We start from the raw sequence: 17,460 nt of genomic DNA on the forward strand, positions 1-17,460 counted from the left end.
CTCTCCCCCCTACAGGACAGAGCAGTGGGGTGACTGTATCTCTCCCCCTACAGGACAGAGCAGTGGGGTGACTATCTCTCTCCCCTACAGGACAGAGCAGTGGGGTGACTGTATCTCTCCCCCTACAGGACAGAGCAGTGGAGTGACTATCTCTCCCCCCTACAGGACAGAGCAGTGGAGTGACTATCTCTCCCCCCTACAGGACAGAGCAGTGGGGTGACTGTATCTCTCCCCCTACAGGACAGAGCAGTGGGGTGACTATCTCTCTCCCCTACAGGACAGAGCAGTGGGGTGACTGTATCTCCCCCCCCCTACAGGACAGAGCAGTGGAGTGACTATCTCTCCCCCCTACAGGACAGAGCAGTGGGGTGACTCTATCTCTCCCCCTACAGGACAGAGCAGTGGAGTGACTATCTCTCCCCCCTACAGGACAGAGCAGTGGAGTGACTATCTCTCTCCCCTACAGGACAGAGCAGTGGGGTGACTGTATCTCCCCCCCCCTACAGGACAGAGCAGTGGAGTGACTATCTCTCCCCCCTACAGGACAGAGCAGTGGGGTGACTGTATCTCCCCCCCCCTACAGGACAGAGCAGTGGAGTGACTATCTCTCCCCCCTACAGGACAGAGCAGTGGGGTGACTGTATCTCTCCCCCTACAGGACAGAGCAGTGGAGTGACTGTATCTCTCCCCCCTACAGGACAGAGCAGTGGGGTGACTATCTCTCTCCCCTACAGGACAGAGCAGTGGGGTGACTGTATCTCTCTCCCCTACAGGACAGAGCAGTGGGGTGACTGTATCTCTCTCCCCTACAGGACAGAGCAGTGGAGTGACTGTATCTCTCTGTAGTGTAGTGTAACAGCTCTAAGTGGGAATGCGATGGATAAGACTGTGTACGCAAGCTCTTGGCCTTGTAGAGCAGGGCAGGAGGCCAGGGTGTCTGCAGACGTGCAGGGCTGTATCTGCTGTGTGCACACCGACAGGCCATCAGGAAATAAAAGAGCAGACAGGCAGTCTTACCCCACTCTGTTACATTTATTGAAACCAAAGACTTCAAAACTAACTGGTACAAATCTCAAAACAGTGTTTCTTACAGTTTACCCCCAGAAAAATCCAAAAACACAAACAAGACAAAGTATGTGAAGAAACATAACGCAGTGGGATGGTCGCTTCTGGTCGCTGTTGGTGTTGCACGCTGCGTGAGACACAACCCAGGCCGACGTCTCTGACTCTTGACGTGACGCAGAGAGAGCACAGGGGCCAGGAAGAGGCGCAGGCCCACTCAGGAAGTCAACAACACTGAACACTGAACACTTCTATCTCGCTCAGCCCGGACACTCGGTCACACAGGAGCCAGGGGCGTCTCCTCCTGCCCTGGATGGGACAGCTCTCTCTGCCACGCTCTCCCCGTACCAGTGCAGGCTAACGTTCTGCTGCCAGCCCACAGCTCTCAGACACACACTTCCACAGCAAGCTCTGAGGGCCAGAGCGTCAGTCATGAGCTTTCTCACTGTACCAGAACTACCTCAACACTGTCTCCCCACCACACCCTCACACTACTTCTCCCACCCTTCTCTCCCCTTCCCAGTGTCTCCTCACTCCCCCTCACCCCATTATCTCTGACTCCTCACCCTCTCAATCCTTCTCACCCCTGACTCCTCACCCTCTGTCAGCCCTGACTCCTCACTCTCCTCACCCTGACTCCCGAGTCCTCACCCTCTCAGTCCCCGTCACCCCTGACACCCCTGACTCCTCACCCTCTCAGGCCCCGTCACCCCTGACTCCTCACCCTGACACTCCCGACTCCTCACCCTCTCAGTCCCCGTCACCCCTGACTCCTCACCCTGACCCCCCTAACTCCTCACTCTCCTCATCCTGTCAGCTCCTCACTCTCTCAGTCCCAATCACCTGTCACCTGTCCCACAGCTCCCAGCCCTGTCTCTGTCTCTCTGGGCCTCAGAGCCCACAGACCCCTGTGTGACTCAAGTGACCCCTCATTCACAAAGACACTGTGACCTCAATACAGCCCAAGGCAGAGACTGGCCAGGATGAGCCCCTGCCCAGCCGGGGACAGATTCCAGTCTCACTAATTACCGCAGCTGCCCTGAGGCCACAGGGTGGAGAGGGTCAGAGGTGCCTCTCCCTGCTGCGCTGAGAAGCTGAAATGATGAAGTACCAAAGGAGAAACGCAGAACCGACATGGTCTCAGCAGCGTGTCTGTACAGGCAGGAAGAGCAGGCGAGGAGGAGCAGGGTGCCCAGACAGCAACAGAGAGCAGTCAATTGGTCAGTCAGCAAGGACAGGACACACTGCTCCCCCAGCAGCGCCGACACGCCCCGACTGGAGCAGAGACTGTCGGGGTGCAGCACGTGTCTGGGGTAGAAGAAAAAGAGGAGGAAGAGGGGCGGCAGTCTGGCCGCACCGCTCACCTCTTCTTGGGGGCGTTGGCAGTGCGGGGTGGCGTGACAGGGCGCCCCGAGTTCACTCCTCCATACTGGTACTTGGCCTTCTTCTCTGATGGCTTCAGGATCTGAGGAGGAGAGAGCAGGGGTCAGCAGCTCCTGTCAAGGTGTATGGTTTTACTGACAGCAACAGTCTCTGACCTCTCCCCTCGGCCTCTCCCAGTCACGGTCACACCTAATCTCACTTGTCCCCTCTGCCTCTCCGAGTCACTGTCACACCTAATCTCACCTCTCCCAGTCACGGTCACACCTAATCTCACCTGTCCCCTCTGCCTCTCCCAGTCACTGTCACACCTAATCTCGCCTCTCCCAGTCACTGTCACACCTAATCTCACCTCTCCCCTCTGCCTCTCCCAGTCACTGTCACACCTAATCTCACCTTTCCCCTCTGAAATCCCAGTCACTATCACACCTGCACATCTGACATGACCTCTCCCCTTTGACCTCTCCCTGTCACTAACTCCTAACCTGACCTCTGCCCTCTACCCTCCCCCATCACTGACTGGGCCCTCTGTGCTGGTCACCTGGAAGGAGCACATGAGCGACTCGTCCACACTCATCATGCCGCCCGCGTTGTCGAATTCTCCGCAGTAATTAGGAGCCGAGAACAGAGTGACCAGCTGCCTCTTCGCAAAGAACTCGTACCCATCCTCCACAACCTGGAAACACAACACACAACACTGTACATCAAGTCACTGCTCAATACACACCTGTCTTCTGCAACATAGAAACACAACAATAGACAACACTACACAACATCACACACAGTGGAGATATACTGTATACACTTTTGTGCAGTACCTGACGTGCTCTACAGATGCTGTCCAGTGTACACACACAGTGGAGATATATACTGTATACACACGTCTGTACATACCTGATGTGCTCTACAGATGCTATCTAGTGTACACACACAGTGGAGATATATATACATACACACACGTCTGTACAGTACCTGATGTGCTCTACAGATGCTGTCCAGTGTACACACACAGTGGAGATATATATACACATGTCTGTACATACCTGATGTGCTCTACAGATGAGATCCAGGTCATGCCGGTTAAGAAACTTGCTGACCACATCAGCCCCGAAGGTGAAGGAGACCCCGCGGTCATTCTCCCCCCAGCCCTGGACATCCTTATCGGGATCTGACCACAGCAGGTCACACAGCAGTCCTGGGACAGAGAGAGGGGCTTTTATTGAGACAGTGCCTGGCTGCCATGACTGATGAATTACACTGCTGCCATGGCAGAAACACAACATTTGCATCAGAAACAGAGGCTAACTCTGCTCCTCAGGCTGTGACAGGAGATCACACACTGGGCTGCAGCTCTACTGACTTTCCCCCATAGCAGGTGTGGGAATTTTGGGATTAGATTTATTATTTCGGAGAGGAATGTTTGTCTTATCTCAGAATATTTGAGCTCGCTGTCTCTTACCCTAGTCAGATACTTAGCTCTTGCGTTTTGTGTGTTTAAGAGTCCTGCATCATTCCAGTTTGTTTTGTGTTGTATGTGTCCCAGTGGGTGAGGTGGTGTTGTGATGTGGTTGATTTTGATTCGTGTTGCTCTAGCAGTGTTGTCCTGAGGCTGGCTGGTGTCAGTGAGCCTCAGGACCAGCTGGCTGAGGGGGATCTTCTCTGGTGTTGGTAGGAGTTGTGACACACTCCACCTGTGTCTGGCTCAGACACAGCCTCTCACCCGGCCTGGTCCTCACACACCTGTGTCCGGGACGTCTGTGGGCCTCATGATGCGTCGGATCTGCTCCATGGACTGCAGGTCTGGAGAGAGGCCTGGAGGGAGAGAGAGAGTCAGTCAAGAGAAAGGCCTGGAGAGAGAGATGCCAACAACACAACTAAACCAACGGGCATCAAAGTCTACCAAATCACACTACAAGTTAAACAACAATACCCTACCCTCATGGACAAACACACATAAATACAACACAGACTAGAATGCTACCAGACCAACAACAGAAAACACACTAAGTATCCGAACAGGGCGAGACACAACAAAGAGAAACAGAGATCCTGTCAAAGTACAGACCCAGTGACCACAGCCTGGCCATAGAAACTGGGTGACACAGGCAGACCTGGCTGCCCAGAGAGGACAGGCTGTGCTCCCACTGCCAGGGGGAGAAATAGAGACAGAGATGCACCTTCGGCTGCATTGTGAGAAATACTCTGGGATTAGACAAACATTCTTCCCCAAATTAACAAATCTAATCCCAGAATTCCCACACCTGCCAGAATCAAAAAATGCTCCAATCCTACTGGGAAAGGAAATTCAATACAGTTGCAGCCCAGTGTGTGATCTCCTGTCCCAGGCATTGATCATGGCAATAAAGCTCTTGCTTTAGCTCTTTAGCTCTTGCTAAATTTGAGGCAGTCAGTCCTGTCACTGCTCGCACAAGTTTACAAGAAAAGACCACAGCATGATGGGACAGGAAGTTGGACACGACTGGACAGGAAATAAGAGTCGTTCACGCACTAACCCCCATGGCAGCAGAAGATCTTCTCATCGATGATGGCGGCAATGGGCAGGCAGTTGAAACAGTCTGTGAAGGTCTTCCACAGCTTGATGTTGAACCTGCGCTTGCCTAGGAGGCAGAGAGAGATGGACATTAACCTCCCTCTTCAAAGGGTTAAAATTGTGTAACAGACTGGTATGGTCTCATTTATATACTGCGTACAATTTGGTTACCATGTTTTAGAAGAAATCTTACTGCTCTGAAATCAATCCAGACATGAGCAACCAGATATAATCTGGGGCTTAAGGGACTGTCCTACACTGACAGACTGAAGGAACTGAGTCTCTTTAGTTTTGATGCATCATCCTTCTTGGAGAACAGGGCTGTCCACCTGACCAGGGTATCCTGGGCAGAACATACACTACACTGGGCCCCCATTACTAAACCACTCAGCACACTGGGCACTACCTGCCTGAAGACTGGGGGTACCCTGTCCACACACTGCACACCCAGCTCCCTGTCCACCCTGCTCCCAGACAGACGTGAGCCCCAGTTTCACGCCCCGTGACTCACACTCGTCATAGAAGCCGTAGATGCGATTGATGGAGGCGCACTCGTGGTTGCCGCGCAGCAGGAAGAAGTTCTCAGGGTACTTGATCTTGTAGGCCAGCAGCAGGCAGATGGTCTCTAAGGACTGCTTGCCCCGGTCCACATAGTCACCCAGGAACAGGTAGTTGGCCTCAGGGGGGAAGCCGCCGTACTCGAAGAGCCGCAGCAGGTCTGTGTACTGACCATGGATATCACCTGAGACAGAGAGCACACAGAGCTGATCAATAACACAGGGAGAGAGGGAGCACACAGAGCTGATCAATAACACAAAGAGAGCACACAGAACTGGTCAATACCACACACACAGAGAGCACATAGAAATGATCAATAACATAGAGAGAGATAGCACACAGAGCTGATCAATAATTTAGTGTGATCTCCTGCCCCAGCTTGAGGAACAGACAGTGAGCCTGTCACTCAATAATAATAATAATAATAATAATAATAATAATAATAATAATAATAATAAGACAGTGTGTGATCTCCTGACCCAGCCTGAGGAACAGACAGTGAACCTGTCTCTCAGTATTAATAATAATACAGTGTGTGATCTCCTGTCCCAGCCCGAGGAACAGACAGTGAGCCTTTCTCTCAATAATAATAATACAGTGTGTGATCTCCTGTCCCAGCCTGAGGAACAGACAGTGAGCCTGTCTCTCAATAATAATAATAATACAGTGTGTGATCTCCTGTCCCAGCCTGAGGAACAGACAGTGAGACTGTCTCTCAATAATAATACTACAGTGTGTGATCTCCTGTCCCAGCCTGAGGAACAGACAGTGAGCCTGTCTCTCAATAATAATAATACAGTGTGTGTTCTCCTGTCCCAGCCTGAGGAACAGACAGTGAACCTGTCTCTCAATAATAATACAGTGTGATATCCTGTCCCAGTCTGAAGAACAGACAGTGAGCCTGTCTCTCAATAATAATAATACAGTGTGTGTTCTCCTGTCCCAGCCTGAGGAACAGACAGTGAGCCTGTCTCTCAATAATAATAATACAGTGTGTGATCTCCTGTCCCAGCCTGAGGAACAGACAGTGAACCTGTCTCTCAGTATTAATAATAATACAGTGTGTGATCTCCTGTCCCAGCCCGAGGAACAGACAGTGAGCCTTTCTCTCAATAATAATAATACAGTGTGTGATCTCCTGTCCCAGCCTGAGGAACAGACAGTGAGCCTGTCTCTCAATAATAATAATACAGTGTGTGATCTCCTGTCCCAGCCTGAGGAACAGACAGTGAGACTGTCTCTCAATAATAATACTACAGTGTGTGATCTCCTGTCCCAGCCTGAGGAACAGACAGTGAGCCTGTCTCTCAATAATAATAATACAGTGTGTGTTCTCCTGTCCCAGCCTGAGGAACAGACAGTGAGCCTGTCTCTCAATAATAATAATACAGTGTGTGTTCTCCTGTCCCAGCCTGAGGAACAGACAGTGAACCTGTCTCTCAATAATAATACAGTGTGATATCCTGTCCCAGTCTGAAGAACAGACAGTGAGCCTGTCTCTCAATAATAATAATACAGTGTGTGATCTCCTGTCCCAGCCTGAGGAACAGACAGTGAGCCTGTCTCTCAATAATAATAATACAGTGTGTGATCTCCTGTCCCAGCCTGAGGAACAGACAGTGAGACTGTCTCTCAATAATAATACTACAGTGTGTGATCTCCTGTCCCAGCCTGAGGAACAGACAGTGAGCCTGTCTCTCAATGATAATAATACAGTGTATGATCTCCTGTCCCAGCCTGAGGAACAGACAGTGAGCCTGTCTCTCAATAATAATAATACAGTGTGTGTTCTCCTGTCCCAGCCTGAGGAACAGACAGTGAGCCTGTCTCTCAATAATAATAATAATAATAATAATAATAATAATAATAATAAGACAGTGTGTGATCTCCTGACACAGCCTGAGGAACAGACAGTGAACCTGTCTCTCAGTAATAATAATAATACAGTGTGTGATCTCCTGTCCCAGCCTGAGGAACAGACAGTGAGCCTGTCTCTCAATAATAATAATACAGTGTGTGATCTTTTGTCCCAGTCTGAAGAACAGACAGTGAGCCTGTCTCTCAATAATAATAATACAGTGTGTGTTCTCCTGTCCCAGCCTGAGGAACAGACAGTGAACCTGTCTCTCAATAATAATACAGTGTGATATCCTGTCCCAGTCTGAAGAACAGACAGTGAGCCTGTCTCTCAATAATAATAATACAGTGTGTGTTCTCCTGTCCCAGTCTGAGGAACAGACAGTGAGCCTGTCTCTCAATAATAATAATACAGTGTGTGATCTCCTGTCCCAGTCTTAGGAACAGACAGTGAGCCTGTCTCTCAATAATAATAATACAGTGTGTGATCTCCTGTCCCAGCCTGAGGAACAGACAGTGAGCCTGTCTCTCAATAATAATAATACAGTGTGTGATCTCCTGTCCCAGTCTTAGGAACAGACAGTGAGCCTGTCTCTCAATAATAATAATACAGTGTGTGATCTCCTGTCCCAGCCTGAGGAACAGACAGTGAGCCTGTCTCTCAATAATAATAATACAGTGTGTGATCTCCTGTCCCAGCCTGAGGAACAGACAGTGAGCCTGTCTCTCAATAATAATAATACAGTGTGTGATCTCCTGTCCCAGCCTGAGGAACAGACAGTGAATCTGTCTCTCAATAATAATACAGTGTGATCTCCTGTCCCAGTCTGAAGAACAGACAGTGAGCCTGTCTCTCAATAATAATAATACAGTGTGTGTTCTCCTGTCCCAGCCTGAGGAACAGACAGTGAGCCTGTCTCTCAATAATAATAATACAGTGTGTGATCTCCTGTCCCAGCCTGAGGAACAGACAGTGAGCCAACTCTCAACTGATGTACACTATACGACAGTCCAGTGATGTGTCTGTAACTGTCTGTAAATGTTGTGTTAATTGGCAACACTGTAACTCATCGTCCGTGTCTTGAGTGTGAGTGTGAGTCCACTGACCACAGATCTTCAGTGGGGCCTCCAGCTCCAGCAGGATGGGCTGGCTGAGGAAGATCTCCCTGGACTTGAGGCACAGGCCCCGCACCTCCGCCTCCGTCATCTGTACGATCTTCCCTGGGCGACATCCCCGCACTGAGACAGAGACAGGAGGACACGCAGAGAGAGAGACGGGTTAACATAGAGACAGGTTACTACACTGAGAGAGAGAGACAGGTTAACATAGAGAGAGGGAGACAGGTTAACATAGAGAGAGAGGGAGACAGGTGAATAGAGACAGGTTAACAGAGAGAGAGGGAGACAGGTGAATAGAGACAGGTTAACAGAGAGAGAGAGAGAGAGCCTGAGGAACAGTGAGTCTGTCTCCCAATAATGCTCAATATGTTTACAGTATATGTAAATATTTTATGATATGTCTTTGTTGTAAATGTCTGTAATATGTCTGTAGATTTTATTTTACTTTTATTTTTTGTTGTTGCATGTGAATCTCATTATTTTATTTGCTGTGGCAACACTGATTGTACCCATCGGTCATGCTAATAAAGCACCTTGAATTGAATTGAATTGAGACAGGTTACTACACAGAGAGGTTGAAACAGAGAGAGAGACAGGTTAACATAGAGAGAGGGAGATCAATGCAGAGAGAGAGAGGTTAACACAGAGAGGTTACAACAGAAAGAGACAGGTTAATACTGTACATAGACAAGTTAACAAGTACTGAGAGAGCAGAAACAGGTAACACAGCAAGGCACTGCGAGAGGTTAATACACAGAAAGAGCGGGCTTAAAACAGCTCAACACGGAGAGACAGGTTAACGCAGCTACCACAGGTTCACTCTGGGCAGCTAGGTCTGCCCGTGTCCAGTCTGTCACTGACCATCTGCTTGGTGTTTACTGTCCAGGGCCTGCCGCTCTCCGGGAGTGTTTGTTAGCGTATCCCTGCCCTGTTGCGTCACGGACCACAGTCCTCCGTCGCCATCGATACACTAACAAGTGGCCACTTATAAACACAAAATATCGCCTCCTACAGTCTTATATCGCGACTCCATTTTACACGCTATTACCCTCACATTCGTCCCGAGCAGCAGTAAAACGCGAGAGCTCCAGCTGCGGTGCGTGTCCTGTGTTTATTTCTCTGTTCCGCGTCCGGGGAGAAGACGGGTTTAAACCGGCTTCTGGCGGTGCTGTCTGGCGAACAGGCTCCACCAGCTCGGTCCGGTCTAGCCCGGTCCACCGGCCCGGTCACGGCTAACGTTGTCAGAACCAGCTTCGCTGCGTGGGCAGACACCCAGTACACTACACGGAGTCGCCGGGAAGCGCTCCCGAGTGGGAGTTTGTGTCCGTGAGCCGCTGTGAGCACAGCAACCCCCCCGTACCTGAGTTTCCGTGTCCCGACACACAGGCACAGCGAAACGGGGCTGACACACTACATACTGCACACCTGTCCGTGCTGTCCTTCACGGTATCCGCTACAAAGACGGAGGCCCCGACCCTCCGATTCTCCTACCTTCCAAGAGCCGAGAGATGAGGCTGTCCACGTTCAGGTCACTTTCCGCCATCTTCCTAGCCGAAAAGCTGTGCCCGCTCACCGCCAGACGGCGCCAAAGACCGCGCTAAAGTCCCCGGCGCAGCCCCGCACGAGTGCGCCCCCATCACCCGTACGGCATCTACACAGAGTGAGTCGCGTCTGGGAGCAGAGTGGACAGGGAGCTGGGGTGCAGTGTGTGGACAGGGCACCCCCAGTCTTCAGGCAGATAGTGTCCAGTGTGCTGAGTGGTTTAGTAATGGGGGCCCAGTGTAGCATATATTCTGTCCAGGATATCCTGATCAGGTGGACAGCTCTGTACTCCAAGAAGCGTGTACTCTCCTGCTTGCTACTCCTGGTTCATGACACCTCAAAACTAAAGAGACTCAGTTCCTTCAGCCTGTCAGTGTAGGACAGTCCCTTAATACTTGTATCAGGTCTCCTCACAGTCTCCTCTGTTCAAGACTAAACAGACTCAGCTCCTTCAGCCTGTCAGTGTAGGACAGTCCCTTAATTCTTGTATCAGTCTCCTCACAGTCTTCTCTGCTCAAGACTAAACAGACTCAGCTCCTTCAGTCTGTCAGTGAAGGACAGTCCCTTAATTCTTGTATCAGTCTCCTCACAGTCTTCTCTGTTCTAGACTGAAGAGACTCAGTTCCTTCAGCCACATAGGTGATGAGCAGCTGTTAGGTTACAATTATACAGTATGATATATAATATGCTAACTATATGATATATACAGTAAATTCTCCAATATACTCTGTGATATGTGATTTACTATAAGATATTTTAAACTATATGATAAAATAACATGGCTTCCCGGAGGAAGCCTGGAGGAATGCCCAGGTCTGCTGTCTCCCTGCTGTGCTGTGAAGGAGCGATTGGTCTCTTCCCCCATTGAACTAACCTGATGGGGGAGTGACATTCGAGAGCTCTCTGCCTGAGGAAAATCGGCCACACCTGCACACTCATGGGACGGGCCAGGACAGCACCGGGCCCGTCCGTCTGACCCACAACCCACGGCACCATCTTCAGCCAGTCCTGCGTGGGCCAGAGCCCCGAGCAGATCCCCAAGTCAGCAGCTGGGCCCCTGGGCTGTCACTGTCTGCCCTGCACGGAGAGGGCAGCATCGCACACAAACCAGGACACAAGAAGCTCATTTCTGACTTTATTCATCGCAATCAACCCGACACCATCACTACTGAGAACACTACTGCAGGCTGGAGAGCAGAGCATGATGGGTGATCACCTGTCACCACATCGCCTCTCCTGGCGTGTCTCTGTGGGCAGGGCAGATAGGGCAGGACAAGGCAGGGCAGGACAGGACAGGACAGATAGGAAAGGACAGGGCACACCAGGGCAGATAGGAAAGGACAGGACAGGACAGGGCAGGGCAGATAGGAAAGGACAGGGCAGGACAGGACAGGGCAGGGCAGGGCAGGGCAGGGCAGGAGAGGACAGGGCAGGACAGATAGGACAGGGCAAGGCAGGGCAGGACAGGGCACAGCAGGGCAGATAGGGCAGGACAAGGCAGGGCAGGGCAGGACAGGACAGATAGGAAAGGACAGGGCACAGCAGGGCACATAGGAAAGGACAGGACAGGACAGGGCAGGGCAGATAGGAAAGGACAGGGCAGGACAGGGCAGGGCAGGAGAGGACAGGGCAGGACAGATAGGACAGGGCAGGACAGGGCAGGACAGGGCAGGGCAGGGCAGGGTAGATAGGGCAGGGCAGGGCTTTCAGGGGCATGTAGACCCTGCACTCGCACACCCCCTGCTCCTTGGGGAGGCACTCTTTACAAGCGGGATTGTTGGGGGACAGGAACCCCAGAAGGGAAACACGTGAAGCTCCATTTGGCCCATCCATCCCATTCAGTTGCCCTATAATGATTCCAAGATCTCTTCCAGTCTTCAGCTCAGTGTGCCTTTTATTATTGGGTGGGAGTTACAATAATTTTGGGGGTCTTGTTGGGCAGGACAGGGTGTCAAAAGGAAGTGCCCTTCATCTCCAGTTTCTTCTCCTTCTCCCCCAGTCTCTGCCGCACTCTCCTCGAGAGGAGGAGCCATGTGGCCGCCCAGCCAATCAGCAGCCCCCCCAGAGCAGTCACTATGGGTGCCCACAGAGGCACGGTGCTGACTGGCTGGAGTGGCAAGGTGGGCGGGGTTGAGGTGGCAGGAGGCGTGGTCGGCTGGATGGGGAAGCTGTTGATCCTGGTGAAGAAATAGGGCTGATCCTGAGAGACAGAGGAGAGAGGAAGGGGGTGTCGGGGTGTGAGAGAGGTCGTGGTGAAACTTACTCATTGTGGGGTTCGACAGTGCTGTGTTAGAAAGAGTTAAGAGTGCACAATCGCCTGTCTGGTTCTCTGTACTGATCATCTGTGTCTGTATAGCCTTGTGCTCAACAGCCTGAAGACTTTGTCCACAAAGTGCAGACTAAAAGAAGACATAAGTGAGCCTTCAGACCTCATTTCAACCCTCTAGTCCCACTCTTGCAGTCATACCCCTCTACAGCTTCAATAATCTCAATCTCACTCCCTACAGCCTAAATACCTCAATCCCACTCCCTACAGCCTCAATAATCTCAATCTCACTTCCCTACAGCCTCAATAATCTCAATCCCACTCCCCTACAGCATCAATAATCTCAATCCCACTCCCTACAGCCTCAATAATCTCAATCCCGCTCCCCTACAGCCTCAATAATCTCAATCTCACTCCCCTACAGCCTCAATAATCTCAATCTCACCCCCTACACTCTCAATAATCTCAATCTCACTCCCTACAGCCTCAATAATCTCAATCCCACTCCCCTACAGCCTCAATAATCTCAATCTCACTCCCCTACAGCCTCAATAATCTCAATCTCACCCCCTACACTCTCAATAATCTCAATCTCACTCCCTACAGCCTCAATAATCTCAATCTCACTCCCTACAACCTCAATAATCTCAATCTCACTCCCTACAGACTTACTCCTCTGTAATGTCACTCCAATACAGCCTCACTCTTCTACAGTCTCCATCACTTATAGAGTTGTGTTCAGTGTGTTTCCATCTGTGTGAGTTTGTGTTACTTTGCATGTGTAAGTATCACATTATGTTTTTGTTCTTATGCACGTTACTGTTTATGTGCATATATGTATCTTATTTTGTGTGTATCATTCTGTGTTTAGAGTTAGTAGGTGTGTGGTTTGTAACAGTTTTTGTATTCATGCATCAATCTGTATGTCATTTTTGTGTGCACTTTGTGTATCATTGTGTCTGTGTCAGTAAGTATTTGTGTCTCAGTCTGTATATCAGTGTGTGTATTTGTGTAGCAGTGCGTGTGTATATTTATGTCAGTATCAGTGTGTTTATGTGTGTAGCAGTGCATGTGTATGTTTGTGTCAGTATCACTGTGTGTATTTGTATAGCAGTGCATGTGTATGTTTGTGTCAATATCAGTGTGTGTATTTGTGTAGCAGTGCATGTGTATGTTTGCGTCAATATCAGTGTGTGTATTTGTGTGTCGAGTCTCACCTGGCTGGGGCAGCGGATCTTGTTCCGGTCGTGTGTGAAGTTGTTGAAGTTCTGCTTCCTCCCCACTGGCTCCAGCTACAACAACACAACACCCTTAACGACACACACTTCACACACTCTCAGAGCCTCTCACCCAGGGACACATGAACTCTCACCCTGCCCTCTGACCCTGGCTGTCTCACCATGTTATTCCACAAGCCAATGGCCATCTCTGCATGGCCACGCTCGCTGAAGTGGAAACAGTCCACCGAGAAGAAGCTCAGGTCTGGCTCCCCATCCTGAAGAGACAGAAAGACAAAGACCCCTCCATCACTGACACACCTCTCTAGAGCAGAGCTCCACACTCCTGCTCCAGGAGAGAGAGAGACCCCTCCATCACTGACACACCTCTCTAGAGCAGAGCTCCACACTCCTGCTCCAGGAGAGAGAGAGACCCCTCCATCACTGACACACCTCTCTAGAGCAGAGCTCCACACTCCTGCTCCAGGAGAGAGAGAGACCCCTCCATCACTGACACACCTCTCTAGAGCAGAACTCCACACTCCTGCTCCAGGAGAGAGAGAGACCCCTCCATCACTGACACACCTCTCTAGAGCAGAACTCCACACTCCTGCTCCAGGAGAGAGAGAGACCCCTCCATCACTGACACACCTCTCTAGAGCAGAGCTCCACACTCCTGCTCCAGGAGAGAGAGAGACCCCTCCATCACTGACACACCTCTCTAGAGCAGAACTCCACACTCCTGCTCCAGGAGAGAGAGAGACCCCTCCATCACTGACACACCTCTCTAGAGCAGAGCTCCACACTCCTGCTCCAGGAGAGAGAGAGACCCCTCCATCACTGACACACCTCTCTAGAGCAGAGCTCCACACTCCTGCTCCAGGAGAGAGAGAGACCCCTCCATCACTGACACACCTCTCTAGAGCAGAGCTCCACACTCCTGCTCCAGGAGAGAGAGAGACCCCTCCATCACTGACACACCTCTCTAGAGCAGAACTCCACACTCCTGCTCCAGGAGAGAGAGAGACCCCTCCATCACTGACACACCTCTCTAGAGCAGAACTCCACACTCCTGCTCCAGGAGAGAGAGAGACCCCTCCATCACTGACACACCTCTCTAGAGCAGAGCTCCACACTCCTGCTCCAGGAGAGAGAGAGACCCCTCCATCACTGACACACCTCTCTAGAGCAGAACTCCACACTCCTGCTCCAGGAGAGAGAGAGACCCCTCCATCACTGACACACCTCTCTAGAGCAGAGCTCCACACTCCTGCTCCAGGAGAGAGAGAGAGACCCCTCCATCACTGACACACCTCTCTAGAGCAGAGCTCCACACTCCTGCTCCAGGAGAGAGAGAGACCCCTCCATCACTGACACACCTCTCTAGAGCAGAGCTCCACACTCCTGCTCCAGGAGAGAGAGAGACCCCTCCATCACTGACACACCTCTCTAGAGCAGAGCTCCACACTCCTGCTCCAGGAGAGAGAGAGACCCCTCCATCACTGACACACCTCTCTAGAGCAGAGCTCCACACTCCTGCTCCAGGAGAGAGAGAGACCCCTCCATCACTGACACACCTCTCTAGAGCAGAGCTCCACACTCCTGCTCCAGGAGAGAGAGAGACCCCTCCATCACTGACACACCTCTCTAGAGCAGAGCTCCACACTCCTGCTCCAGGAGAGAGAGAGACCCCTCCATCACTGACACACCTCTCTAGAGCAGAACTCCACACTCCTGCTCCAGGAGAGAGAGAGACCCCTCCATCACTGACACACCTCTCTAGAGCAGAGCTCCACACTCCTGCTCCAGGAGAGAGAGAGACCCCTCCATCACTGACACACCTCTCTAGAGCAGAACTCCACACTCCTGCTCCAGGAGAGAGAGAGACCCCTCCATCACTGACACACCTCTCTAGAGCAGAGCTCCACACTCCTGCTCCAGGAGAGAGAGAGACCCCTCCATCACTGACACACCTCTCTAGAGCAGAGCTCCACACTCCTGCTCCAGGAGAGAGAGAGACCCCTCCATCACTGACACACCTCTCTAGAGCAGAGCTCCACACTCCTGCTCCAGGAGAGAGAGAGACCCCTCCATCACTGACACACCTCTCTAGAGCAGAGCTCCACACTCCTGCTCCAGGAGAGAGAGAGACCCCTCCATCACTGACACACCTCTCTAGAGCAGAGCTCCACACTCCTGCTCCAGGAGAGAGAGAGACCCCTCCATCACTGACACACCTCTCTAGAGCAGAGCTCCACACTCCTGCTCCAGGAGAGAGAGAGACCCCTCCATCACTGACACACCTCTCTAGAGCAGAGCTCCACACTCCTGCTCCAGGAGAGAGAGAGACCCCTCCATCACTGACACACCTCTCTAGAGCAGAGCTCCACACTCCTGCTCCAGGAGAGAGAGAGACCCCTCCATCACTGACACACCTCTCTAGAGCAGAGCTCCACACTCCTGCTCCAGGAGAGAGAGAGACCCCTCCATCACTGACACACCTCTCTAGAGCAGAGCTCCACACTCCTGCTCCAGGAGAGAGAGAGACCCCTCCATCACTGACACACCTCTCTAGAGCAGAACTCCACACTCCTGCTCCAGGAGAGAGAGAGACCCCTCCATCACTGACACACCTCTCTAGAGCAGAGCTCCACACTCCTGCTCCAGGAGAGAGAGAGAGACCCCTCCATCACTGACACACCTCTCTAGAGCAGAGCTCCACACTCCTGCTCCAGGAGAGAGAGAGACCCCTCCATCACTGACACACCTCTCTAGAGCAGAGCTCCACACTCCTGCTCCAGGAGAGAGAGAGACCCCTCCATCACTGACACACCTCTCTAGAGCAGAGCTCCACACTCCTGCTCCAGGAGAGAGAGAGACCCCTCCATCACTGACACACCTCTCTAGAGCAGAGCTCCACACTCCTGCTCCAGGAGAGAGAGAGACCCCTCCATCACTGACACACCTCTCTAGAGCAGAGCTCCACACTCCTGCTCCAGGAGAGAGAGAGACCCCTCCATCACTGACACACCTCTCTAGAGCAGAGCTCCACACTCCTGCTCCAGGAGAGAGAGAGACCCCTCCATCACTGACACACCTCTCTAGAGCAGAGCTCCACACTCCTGCTCCAGGAGAGAGAGAGACCCCTCCATCACTGACACACCTCTCTAGAGCAGAGCTCCACACTCCTGCTCCAGGAGAGAGAGAGACCCCTCCATCACTGACACACCTCTCTAGAGCAGAGCTCCACACTCCTGCTCCAGGAGAGAGAGAGACCCCTCCATCACTGACACACCTCTCTAGAGCAGAGCTCCACACTCCTGCTCCAGGAGAGAGAGAGACCCCTCCATCACTGACACACCTCTCTAGAGCAGAGCTCCACACTCCTGCTCCAGGAGAGAGAGAGACCCCTCCATCACTGACACACCTCTCTAGAGCAGAGCTCCACACTCCTGCTCCAGGAGAGAGAGAGACCCCTCCATCACTGACACACCTCTCTAGAGCAGAGCTCCACACTCCTGCTCCAGGAGAGAGAGAGACCCCTCCATCACTGACACACCTCTCTAGAGCAGAACTCCACACTCCTGCTCCAGGAGAGAGAGAGACCCCTCCATCACTGACACACCTCTCTAGAGCAGAGCTCCACACTCCTGCTCCAGGAGAGAGAGAGACCCCTCCATCACTGACACACCTCTCTAGAGCAGAACTCCACACTCCTGCTCCAGGAGAGAGAGAGACCCCTCCATCACTGACACACCTCTCTAGAGCAGAGCTCCACACTCCTGCTCCAGGAGAGAGAGAGACCCCTCCATCACTGACACACCTCTCTAGAGCAGAGCTCCACACTCCTGCTCCAGGAGAGAGAGAGACCCCTCCATCACTGACACACCTCTCTAGAGCAGAGCTCC

General features: G+C 51.9%; 2 protein-coding genes across 2 annotated transcripts in view; both read right to left on the bottom strand.

Moving 5' to 3' along the window:
* Positions 1-1,013: 1,013 nt before the first annotated feature.
* ppp1cb (protein phosphatase 1, catalytic subunit, beta isozyme) lies at positions 1,014-10,099 on the bottom strand. The gene is made up of 8 exons (XM_088928246.1): positions 10,019-10,099; positions 8,516-8,647; positions 5,505-5,735; positions 4,956-5,060; positions 4,183-4,254; positions 3,486-3,637; positions 2,984-3,118; positions 1,014-2,527 (listed from the first exon to the last, which is right to left on the bottom strand). The coding sequence occupies exons 1-8, from the start codon at positions 10,068-10,070 to the stop codon at positions 2,423-2,425; spliced, it is 984 nt and encodes a 327-aa protein (XP_088784372.1). The 5' UTR covers positions 10,071-10,099; the 3' UTR covers positions 1,014-2,422.
* Positions 10,100-12,020: 1,921 nt separating this feature from the next.
* Positions 12,021-17,460, bottom strand: part of plb1 (phospholipase B1) — a 44,182-nt gene continuing 38,742 nt past the window's right edge. Inside the window, exons 42-44 of the mRNA XM_088928258.1 lie at positions 13,735-13,830; positions 13,553-13,627; positions 12,021-12,269 (exon numbers count right to left, since the gene is read on the bottom strand). Of these exons, the coding sequence (XP_088784384.1) occupies positions 12,021-12,269; positions 13,553-13,627; positions 13,735-13,830 (420 nt within the window). The remainder of the gene's footprint in view (positions 12,270-13,552; positions 13,628-13,734; positions 13,831-17,460) is intronic.

The sequence above is a fragment of the Atractosteus spatula genome, chromosome 2 (genome assembly GCF_055471065.1).
Source record: "Atractosteus spatula isolate fAtrSpa1 chromosome 2, fAtrSpa1.hap1, whole genome shotgun sequence".
NCBI lineage: Eukaryota > Metazoa > Chordata > Actinopteri > Semionotiformes > Lepisosteidae > Atractosteus > Atractosteus spatula.

Coding starts and splice junctions, on each gene's coding strand:
- ppp1cb (XM_088928246.1), bottom strand. CDS start 10,070: ATGGCGGAAAGTGACCTGAACGTGGACAGCCTCATCTCTCGGCTCTTG. Junction 8,648..10,018: donor CATCTCTCGGCTCTTGGAAG/GTAGGAGAATCG, acceptor TCTCTGTCTCAG/TGCGGGGATGTCGCCCAGGG. Junction 3,119..3,485: donor TCATCTGTAGAGCACATCAG/GTATGTACAGAC, acceptor TTGTGTTTCCAG/GTTGTGGAGGATGGGTACGA.